At 38.9% G+C, this 11,312-nt stretch overlaps 1 protein-coding gene across 1 annotated transcript; it reads left to right on the forward strand.

The window, feature by feature from the left end:
* The first annotated feature begins 10,143 nt into the window (after positions 1–10,143).
* Positions 10,144–10,976, forward strand: LOC121778451 (abscisic acid receptor PYL2-like). Its single transcript, XM_042175807.1, has one exon. The coding sequence runs from the start codon at positions 10,237–10,239 to the stop codon at positions 10,801–10,803; it is 567 nt and encodes a 188-aa protein (XP_042031741.1). The 5' UTR covers positions 10,144–10,236; the 3' UTR covers positions 10,804–10,976.
* The last annotated feature ends 336 nt before the right edge of the window (positions 10,977–11,312 follow it).

An 11,312-nucleotide genomic window follows, 5' to 3' on the forward strand; every position in this document is an offset into this window, starting at 1 on the left:
CGAGGTCCACGTGCAATCCAATCCGATGCAGGAACTATCCCTCGGTACAATTGCTCCGTAGAAGAAAGCTAGGAATTCTCTCTATAAAGCTTTGCGTATTTTCTCTCTAATGTTACGCTATTTATCCTCTCCCACAATGGAGAATAAATAACCATTATATAGATGGTGAGTCACTAGGGTTCCATGATTGTTGGGCTTATGGACTATTATAATTGTGGCCCCACTATAGTTATTTAATCCATATTAATCTAATCTGGTCCATATCCTTTCAATCTCCCACTTGGACTAGCATTAGATATAATACGCAGTTCCAACTTTGTACCCTTGAGCGGATCAAAATACACATATAGTGTGACCCTTTAGGCCCTCATTATCGACGACAATCTAATCGAAGTCTGCACAAAACTTCTAGACTGCGTTGGCAGCGTAGCTCGATATATGAAGGGCGTTTACGTGAATTCGGTAAACAAGCCTTTACACAAAGTTTATAGTAATATCCTTTCATTCACGAACCACCCGATTGAGCCTGAGATTTGTCATGTGTCATCCAAATAGCTCAATCACTTTATGTCATCTTTATTAAATGACACATTCGATCATATTCAATTACTTTAATTGAATACATCTTTGCATTGACCAATGACTCAATAGTCAAGTAATATAGAGAATTTCAGTGTTCTCTCGAAATTCTAATCGAGGAATGAATCTCATTCTTGGCTTAACTACCATTTCCATTTATCTTATGATATACCCAACACAAGTCCGTGTCTCAATCGAGAGAGTATTGTTTCCATTTTTAGAAACGTTTCATTTTTAATGGGACAGACCAAAAAGGAAAACGTTTCATTTCTAATGGGACAGAGGGAGTATCTCATAGTCGTGAGAACAACTACATTCTCGAATAATGTGATGCAAACCCCATGCTAACCTATAACATATCATCAATATCTCATTCTTGATGATCATTGGTTAGGGCTATTTTAGAATTATACTATATCATTAATGTCTCACACCATTAACGACAGCATAATTCAATGGAACAAATATTTAGAATAAATACAAACATTTTAAACAATTATTCCAATAAGTGCACAAAACCCATAGAAATAAAATTTTCATATAATGTGATCAAGTAATATTATCTCAACACAAAATGTTTCTAAGACATATAAAACTGTAACTCTCACTGATTCAAAGCCATCTACCAACATGTTTAACACCTAAGCTCTCAAAGTGCTTGTTGTGTCTTGCTATACATAACGGTTTGGTGAAAGGATCAGCCAAATTATCATCAGTGGGTACTCTTTCTAATTTTATGTCGCATCTTTCAATTATTTCTCTAATTAGATGATATCTTCTAGGAACATGTTTGTTCCTGTTCGTAGCTCTGGGTTCTTTTGCTTGCGCAACAGCACCAGTGTTGTCACAATACAAAGGTATTGCACCATTGGCACTCGGAATGACACCCAGTTCTTTAACGAACTCTAACAAAGCAACAGCTTCTTTGGCAGCTTCAGATGCAGCAATATACTCGGCTTTGGTGGTGGAATCGGCAGTTGTACCTTGTTTTGGAACTATTCCAACTCACTGTTCCACCATTGAGGATAAAAGCATATCCAGACTGAGACTTATAGTCGTCATGGTCTGTTTGGAAACTAGCATCAGTGTACCCAGTAACTGATAACTCTAGTTGTCCACCGTAGACTAGGAAATATTCTTTAGTCCTTCTAAGGTACTTAAGAATAGTCTTAACAATTTTCCAATGTTCCTCACCGAGATTTCGCTGAAATCTGCCTGTCATGCTAAGCGCATAGGCCACATCTGGCCTAGTAGAAATCATGCATACATAATAGATCCTATAGCTGAAGCATACGGGATCCTTTTCATGTTGTCTCTTTCTTTGTCACTAGAAGGACAATCCTTCTTTGACAATACAATGCCATGTCACATAGGAAGAAAATCTTTCTTAGAATTCTCCATTGAGAAGCGCCTTAGCAACTTGTCTATGTAAGTGGATTGTGATAATCATAACATCCTATTTGGTCTATCTCGATAGATCTTAATTCCAAGGATATAGGAAGCATCGCCTAGATCCTTCATCATAAAGGAACTAGACAACCACTCTTTCACGGATTGCATCATTGAACGATCGTTTCCCATAATCAAGATGTCATTAACATATATGACAAGGAAGACAACGTTACCATTCTCACGTTTACTATAAACACATGGGTCCTCTTTGCTTCTGACAAAACCAAACGATTTGATTGTTTTGTCAAAACAAATATCTCAACTCCTCGAAGCTTACTTAAGTCCATAGATGGACTTCTTTAGCTTGCACACTGCATTCGGCCTTTCTTTCGATACAAAACCTTCAGGTTGTGTCATATAGACATCGCCTTCTAATTCTCCATTGAGAAATGCGATTTTGACATCCATTTGTCAAATATCAAAATTGTAGTATGCAGCAATTGCAAGTAATATCCTAATGGACTTGATCTTAGCAACTGGCAAAAAGATTTCATCATAGTCAATGCCTTCTCGTTGACTATAACCCTTTGCCACTAACCTAGCCTTGTAGGTTTGTACTTTGCCATCTGCATCTCTCTTCTTTTTGAAGATCCATTTGCAGCCTATAGGGTAAACCTCATCTGGCAAGTCAACTAGTTCCCAGACTAAGTTGAAGTACATCGAGTCCATTTCAGATATCAAGGCTTCAAGCCACTTCTCTCGATCGGTGTCTAACACTGCCTCGGTATAGGTCTTAGGCTCATCGTCATCTAAATCAACTTCATCATCTTGGTTCTTAACTATTAGATTCAGTCTCTCAGGTGCACGACGAATCCTCCTAGGCCTATTGAGTTGGTTTTCTTCTGGCTCGGGCTGTTCATTCTGAATGTGAGTAGGTTCAGGAATATCACTATGATCTTCTTGAGGTACAGGTGATGCAACTATTGTATCATCTTGTCTTTGATGCATCTCATTGTCTTGAGGAGGTTCTTCAAGAGTCCCTCTAAGGTCTCCTCTAATAGTAATTTCCACTCCCAATAGATCATCAAAAACTCTCACTTAGTTATTGTTCAAACCATTTGACAATACCTCATTCTCAATGTTATCTTGTGGTTCTTGAATTTCTTCAAGATCTACAATGTTGTGACTTTGTTCCTTTAAGACATAATTGCCTTCAAGAAACTTCACATTCCTAGAGATTATCACCTTGTGATCTCCAGGGCAGTAGAATTCATATCCTCTAGTTTGTTTAGGATATCCCACAAAGTAAGACTTCTCACTTTTAGATTCCAACTTATCAGTCATTTGTTTCTTAACAAAAGCTGGACAACCCCAGGTCCGCATATAGTTAAGACAAGACTTCTTGCCATACCATAACTCATACGGTGTTTTTTCAACTGATTTAGATGGAACTCTATTCAGAATGTAAATAGCAGTCAACAAAGCATGACCCCAGAGAAATAAAGGAATACTAGCTAAACTCATCATGGATTGAACCATATCTAATAATGTTCGGTTTCTTCTTTCAGATACTCCATTCATTTGTGGTGTACCAGGAGGTGTCCAGTCTGACTGAATTCCATGCGATTTCAAGTAATCAAGAAATTCTCGGCTCAAGTATTTCCCTCCTCGATCTGATCGAAGAGTTTTGATATTTTTCCCAAGTTGTTTCTCAACTTCATACTTAAACTCTTTAAATTTCTCAAAGCCCTCAGATTTGTGTTTCATAAGATACACATATCCATACCTTGCCAAATCATCAGTGAAAGTAATGAAGTACGAATAACCACCTTTTGCTTGAGTTGGAAACGGTCCGCACACATCTGTGTGGATCAACTCTAGCACATCATTAGCACGCACCTCTTTCCCAGAAAGTGGCTTATTAGTCATCTTTCCTTTGAGACAGATTTTACAAGCACCGTATGATTCAAAATCAAATGAATTTAGATAGTCTAACTTTCTCAATCTCGCTATCCTTTTCTCATTGATATGACCAAGTCTACAATGCCAAAGATAAGTGGCATTATCCGTATTACATAGCTTAAGTCTTTTATTTTGCACATTGAGAATATTCCGTTTGCATTCAAGCATATATAATCCATTCTCTAAAGATGCATTTCCATAAAACAATCCATTATTAGAAAACGAGCATCTGTTGTTTGCAAAATGGAAGGAAAAACCTTCGATATCCAACATCGAAATGGAAATAATATTCTTTGAAATAACTGGAACAAAATAACAATTATGTAAATCTAGTCTATGTCCCGAGGGAAGATTTAATCTATAAGTTCCCACGCGTTCGGCAATAACTTTTGCTCCATTTCCAACACGTAGGTCTATTTCCCCAGGCCTCACTTTCCTGCTGTTAATTAAACCTTGCACATTATTACAAATGTGTGAACCACAAGCGGTATCCAATACCCAAGATTGTGAGTTATTCATAGACATATTTATCTCAATGACAAACATAGCTGAGCTCCCATTCATTGCACCTTGTGCCTTGAGTTTTGGGCAGTCTCTCTGCCACTCTGTGAAATTTGACCTGGTCAATTTGTTTGTTTCCATCATACACTCATAAGATAAGTTAGACATATTATCTGAATAGAAAATAAAACGAAAAGCAAATTAGAAAAGCATACAAAAGATCACATTCGCATCACTAATCAAACAAGGGTTTATTGTATTGATTAGCTCCCACTAATTTTAACATATATTATGCCCCCAAACATAAAATACGAATTTATATCAAATATAAATTTTAGTGGTTCAAGATCCAAGTCTATATAGTTGTAGCCTCTTCGAGGGCGGATGACTACAATAATATCACCAGGTAGGCCTCCAAGCTAATTGTAACAACAATTTTACAATTCTTGGTTTATTAATCTAATTAATATGCGTCCATAAATCATATGGTTGCGAGGGCTACTCAAAATAATTTAAGCAAGTCAACCCCATCACACGATGACAACCATGCATCTATGAATGAGCCTTAACCTTGTGGATTTAGAGTAAACGCGAGGGCGCAAAACTCGTGGTCGAAAAGGCTAGGAGCATCAAACAATTGTGATGGACGACGCGTTTGTTTCAAAACAAGACTTATATTTTGTGGGGAATAATTTTGTGATACTAATTGTCAATTTAATATCTAATATTAAAATCTTAAACAATTACTGGGCGCCGCCTACCCAGACACAGTATAACACGGACTACAAATACTGGGCGCCGCCTACCCAGACATAGTATAACACGGACTACACATACTGGGCGCTGCCTACCCAGACATAATATAACACGGTCTCTAACCACTATAGTTAAATAAAATGAGTATAAATCAAATAACATGCTTATCACATAGGATATCAAATAATGCTCAACAAATAAAACAAGATTTTATTTTCTAATTACATGTGGACTTAACGATTATATCAATTCTGAATCAATATAATTGTAGATTTAATATTAATTCCAAATTAATATTGTGTTGTGGAGTATATATTATCATTTCCAGATGATGACTATGTCCCAATTTGTTAATCTAATTAACGAAATTAATCCAATCTATATTAATTCTAAATTAATAAATTTGTAAATCAAGTAATAACTCCAAATCATCATCAAGCACATACATTATTTATTATTCTGAAAAATAATAATATTAACAAATTCTAGCTCATTAATCCATTAATCCAATTAATAAATTTATCATCTAATCTATATCAATTCCAAACTAATATAAACAGATATTTAATATTAATTCTAAAACAATATTAAAAACACATTTACTATTAATTTTCAAAATAATGATAGTAAATAATAATTTATTAGTTTGAAATCTAATTTCTCGAAATCTGAGTTCATACAACTCATTAATATTCAAAATAATGATAGTAAATAATAATTTATTAGTTTGAAATCTAATTTCTCGAAATCTGAGTTCATACAACTCATTGTCTTCTCCCTCACTTCTTTTCTCTAATAGTTTAAACTTCTGTGGATTTTAAGTGAATATCTTTCAAGTCTAGAGGTCCACGTTTAAGTAAACACAATGGAACTAAATCTTACTTGTTGTGTTGTTTTCTTCTACGATTGTGTCCTGCAAGTTGAATCCACTACTATCGAGGTCCACGTGCAATCTAATCCGATGCAGGAACTATCCCTCGGTACAATCGCTCCGTAGAAGAAAGCTATGAATTATCTCTATAAGCTTTGTGTATTTTCTCTCTAATGTTACACTATTTCTCCTCTCCCACAATAGAGAATAAATAACCATTATATAGATGATGAGTCACTAGGGTTCCATGATTGTTGGGCTTACGACTATTATAATTGTAGCTCAACTATAATTATTTCATCCATATTAATCTAATCTAACCCATATCCTTTCAGTTTTTTAACTCGAATAGAGAAGATTTGAATCCTAAAAAAAGTTTGAGTCCAATACATCTCATACTCACACATACAATATCGAATTGGTAACTAAGAAATTGGTTATATGTTTAAATAAAGAGAGACAGACACGAGAGATTCTCTAATTGCCACTTATTTGAGACATTGGCATATGCTTAATTATTAATCACAGTGGATAATCCCTCTATAGAATTCACCCTTTTTCCCTTCTTCCCTTATAGCATCTCCAATGGCGGTGAGCGGACAGGCTAGCCGATTTCCGGCGATGGCCGGTCAGCTCGCCGAACCATTGGAACCGGCGAGCGCCATTTCGGCGAAAAAATCGGCGACTTGTCGCCGATTTTCGGGCGCTGGCCGATCCGCTCGCCGGTCGGCTGGCCGCCATTGCAGGCTCCCGATCGGCGAGCGATCGGCCAGCTCAATTTTTTTATTAAATTTTTCGAAACACTATATATACGCGAATTGCACGTCATTTTCATTCTCACTGCTTGTTTTAACGAGTTTTCTCTCTCACTTAATTTCTGTACAAGAGCAATAAAGCAAAATGGAGAACAACAACGAGTCTACTCCAGTGACGAGCGGGTCTCAAACTCCCACGGTACCCATGGGAGGTGGATGGGGTCCGATGGCCGGGTACTACAACATGTACCCTTGGCAGCAGATGATGCCCGGGATGGCAGCCGGGATGGCAGGGAATGCAGGGCGGGCAGGGGGTACCGGGGATGCAACCCGGGATGCAGATGATGCCGGGGTGGCAGCCGGGGATGCAGCCCGGGATGCAGGGGACGCCGGGGGGGACAATGTCTATCGCCCCAGTCTTGATTTTTTTACTGCTTCTTCGCACACATCGACCCCATCGAAGACGCAGTTCACTGGGTGTGACACTTTCTCCTTAGAGGAGTTGGGGATAGATCTCGAGGATGCGGACACCCCCGTTCAAACGGGGGGAGTAGGGCGGGGTCGGGGCGCACCAAAGAAGAAGAAGGGCAAGGGGAAGGGCAAAAGGGTGGTCGGCGAGTCGTCGTAGTCGGCTGATGACGACAGCCCGGCACAGAGGAAGTGGACGAATGCGGAGAACGTCGCGCTGTCCAAGGCTTGGGTGAGTGTTTGCGATGATCCCATCCATTCGAACAATCAGAGGATCGTCAACTTGTGGGCTAAAATATCAGCAGCCTACAAGGCATTTTGCCCGGAGGGGAGGCCACACAGCGGGGAGGAGTGCCGGAAGGGGTGGGACCAAATCAGGGCTGCGTCTCCCGATTTTTGATCTTGTACACCAACGTCCTCCGCATGCAGACCAGTGGCCAAACTGACGAGGACTGTAGGAGGATAGCGGAGAAAGCCTTCCCCGTGCCCGGGCTTTATAAGGAGTTCACCTACTGGAACTGCTATGAGGTGCCGATGGACTCCGAGAAGTTTCGGGCAGGTGTCGATGCTGGTTGGCCGAAGAAGCAGCGACTGAACTATGCCGGTGATTACAGCGGCAGCAACGGCGGTTCCCACGACCTCCCCGAGGATGTTCAGGAGTTCTCGTCCCCTCCATCGTTTACTCGCCGCACTCGCCCGGTTGGTCAAAGGCGGGCGCAACGGGTAGCGAGGGGGGTCGCCCAGGGGTCCCAGAAGGTCCAGTCGGCATCCCCCCCTGTTGGCAAGTCGCCAACCGAGCTCGCCTTCTTCGCCCGTCAACAAACGCGGGCACAAATGCACAAGATCTTAGCTGAATGGAGGGCAGCAACTGACCCCGTGGAGAAGAGGTTTCTTCACTCAATGCTTGAGAGTACGCCGCCTTAGCACAGTTGGGGGCTCAGACGCGGGCTCAGATGCCGCAGATTTGGGGGTCCCGGATAGCGGCGGCGACGGCGGCGACGGCCACGAGGAGTGAGGCGGGGGCTCGTGTGAGGAAGAGGGGTTATTTTAAAATTAATGTAATTTTTTTTAATTAATGTACTTTTTTTAATTTTACTATTATTATTGAATTTTCCCGTATCTGTGTCGTAAATTTAATTCTGTATTTGTGTGATTATTAATTATTTGTTTTTTATAATTTTGTTTATTGTGGCTAGCCTATTGCTAACCTATTGTTTGTCCAGTTGTTTGTCCTGATGATGTGGAAGGAGAAGTTTTTAGTGCTGATGATATAGCAGGAGGAGTTTGTGGCTAGCCTATGACTGGCCTATTACAGTTGGAGATGCTATTAAGCCATAGAAAAGAGACAATATTGGGAGATAACAAAATCGATTAATTAAAAATAGTGGCCATAGATATACGAATGTCACCCAATTTATTTTCATTTAATTTCATTTCTTCTATTCAGAGTGCTAAAACCAATCATGAATCGTACATTGCTTTAATCGATTATTCGTCTACAATGATCGAAACTCTACTTTTTCTTAATTGGTCCATTGTTTTGCGCAAATGAGAGAAATTGCTTTCATTGAAAGAATGAAACAACAATTCTAGAAAAAAGTGTCTAAATATTATTTAAAAAATATATAGTCATTAGTCCCTGGACCCTAATATAAATAAAATAATGAATCCCACAGCTGTTTCCCCAATGAATATATATATATAGCTTTCCATAATATATTAATCCAATCTAACTTCTTTTGTTCAGTTTCTATTTTTGCTAAAAATGGAAAGACATAGCCCTAAAGTTAAGTTTAGCTTGTCTTTTTAGCAAAAACTAAGATAACCGCCATAAAATAAAATCCCATACATTTTTCTTAAGTTCTACCACTACATATAAAAGTAAAACATTACTTAATTATATGAATGGACATACTTAATGTATGCGAGTATATGCAAATATATATTATTAATTGCTTTCCAGTTAGTCATTACAAACCAGATGCACCCATTGTGTTTTCTCAATTTAATATATAAATATCCCTGACAACTGACAAATTATTTTTATTATGTCACAAACACCAAGGGCAAATATGTCCTTCCAATTCTGTTTAACCTAAACAATCAAACCTAAATAATCCCAATAAATTAAATTCCACCCCATCTCTCTAGCTACTAGTAGTACTTTATGTTCATTCAATGTCAAAACCCCGGGGTTAATTACCTATAAAATTTGAAATTTGATCGAATTTTTATTTATATATTGCATTTTTCAAAATTTAAATAAAAAATCAAAAATTTTCAAAATTCTCCATTGTCCCATTAGATCAAATTTGTGCTATATATTACTCCATTTTCAATTTCTTAAGCTTGAAACTACATTGGTTAGTCATCCACAGCGTCACATTTATACTAATTTATGTCATTATACATTGATAACACCAAAATATCAGGCGTGTGAACCAATTTAGCATCGAATTAATTAGTATTCGGAAAAGTTATCATAGGACAATCTAAATTTTTTTGAATCATGGTGATTTATTAGTATTTAAATTTTGAAAATGTGGAACAAATTAGAATTTAAAGGCAATTAACTCAAAACATAATATTTGCAAACTTCATGATTTTATGGACAAATAACTCAAACATAATATTTGCAAAGTTCTTGATTTTATAGACAATTAACTCAAAATATAACATTTGCCAACTTTTTGATTTTATAGCAATTAATTTAAGAATTGAATTTGAAAATTCCCCATTGGAGGATAAATCCCTAATTTCAATAAATTAAAATTAATTTCCAGCTCATCAAACCTCCTTCTCCACAAAACCTCCTCATATATATACACACAAACACACAAATTAAAACCTCCTTTCTCTGAAATCAAACAAATTTCGTGAAACCCTTTCCCTCACTCTCTCTCTCTCTCTCTCTCTCTCTCTCTCTCTCTCTCTACCTTCTTCAATTCATCCATGGACGACAAGGGCGGGATTCCGCAGGGCCTAACCGCGGAGGAATTCGCGCAGCTGGAGCACGTGATCCGCACCTACCACACGTTCGACGCATTGCCCAACACATGCACCTCTCTGATCACGCAGCGGATCGACGCTCCGGCGGAGGTGGTGTGGCCTCTGGTGCGCCGATTCGACAATCCCCAGCGCTACAAGCACTTCATCAAGAGCTGCCGCCTCACCGGCGACGGCGGCGTCGGCAGCATCCGCGAGGTCACCGTCGTCTCCGGCCTCCCCGCCTCCACCTCCACCGAGCGCCTCGAGATCCTCGACGACAGCCGCCACATCATCAGCTTCCGCGTCGTCGGCGGCGAGCACCGCCTCAACAACTACCGATCCGTCACCTCCGTCAACGAATTCACCCGCGGCGGCAAAACCTACACGATCGTCATCGAATCGTACATCGTCGACATTCCGGAGGGGAATACCGGCGAGGACACGAAGATGTTCACTGATACCGTCGTGAGACTCAATCTCCAGAAGCTCGGAGTGGTGGCGATCGCATCGATGCATGGCGGCGGCGATTGAATTGGAATTGGATTGGATTGATTTTGAGGTAGGGAATAATGATGCGGCGGCGGTGGTGGTGGTTAGATGTGTATTTGTTTTTAAATAATTAAGATATAATTAATTAATCATATGTAATGTTTGATTATTTTGGGGATATTTGATTAATTAGTGGCTAGAATTGAAACACGAAACGGTTTTTCTTCATGCAAGTTGGGAGGAATTTAATTTTCTATATTTGTGCATAATTGTTTGAATAGTTATAGTAGTCGATTTGTTTGGTGCGTTATTTATGCTGGTTTTTGGTGGTGTCGACATTTTGAGTGGCTTATCTCTTAATTGGACTTATTCTTATATATTCACTTTGATTTTACAATCTATAAGAGGAATTAAATTTGATGCAGTTAAGCTGCAATTGGATAGTGTTAATTGGTTTCTTAATAATTAGAATCGAAAGTTGTGAAAAAAAGTAATGTAGTCTACACACATTCTAATTATAGAGTGTGTGCATGTGTGTGTTAATTTCCACA

This window comes from Salvia splendens, chromosome 19 (genome assembly GCF_004379255.2).
Source record: "Salvia splendens isolate huo1 chromosome 19, SspV2, whole genome shotgun sequence".
Classification (NCBI taxonomy): domain Eukaryota; kingdom Viridiplantae; phylum Streptophyta; class Magnoliopsida; order Lamiales; family Lamiaceae; genus Salvia; species Salvia splendens.

Excerpts from the sequence above, each read along its gene's own strand:
- LOC121778451 (XM_042175807.1), top strand. The coding sequence starts at position 10,237 with ATGGACGACAAGGGCGGGATTCCGCAGGGCCTAACCGCGGAGGAATTC.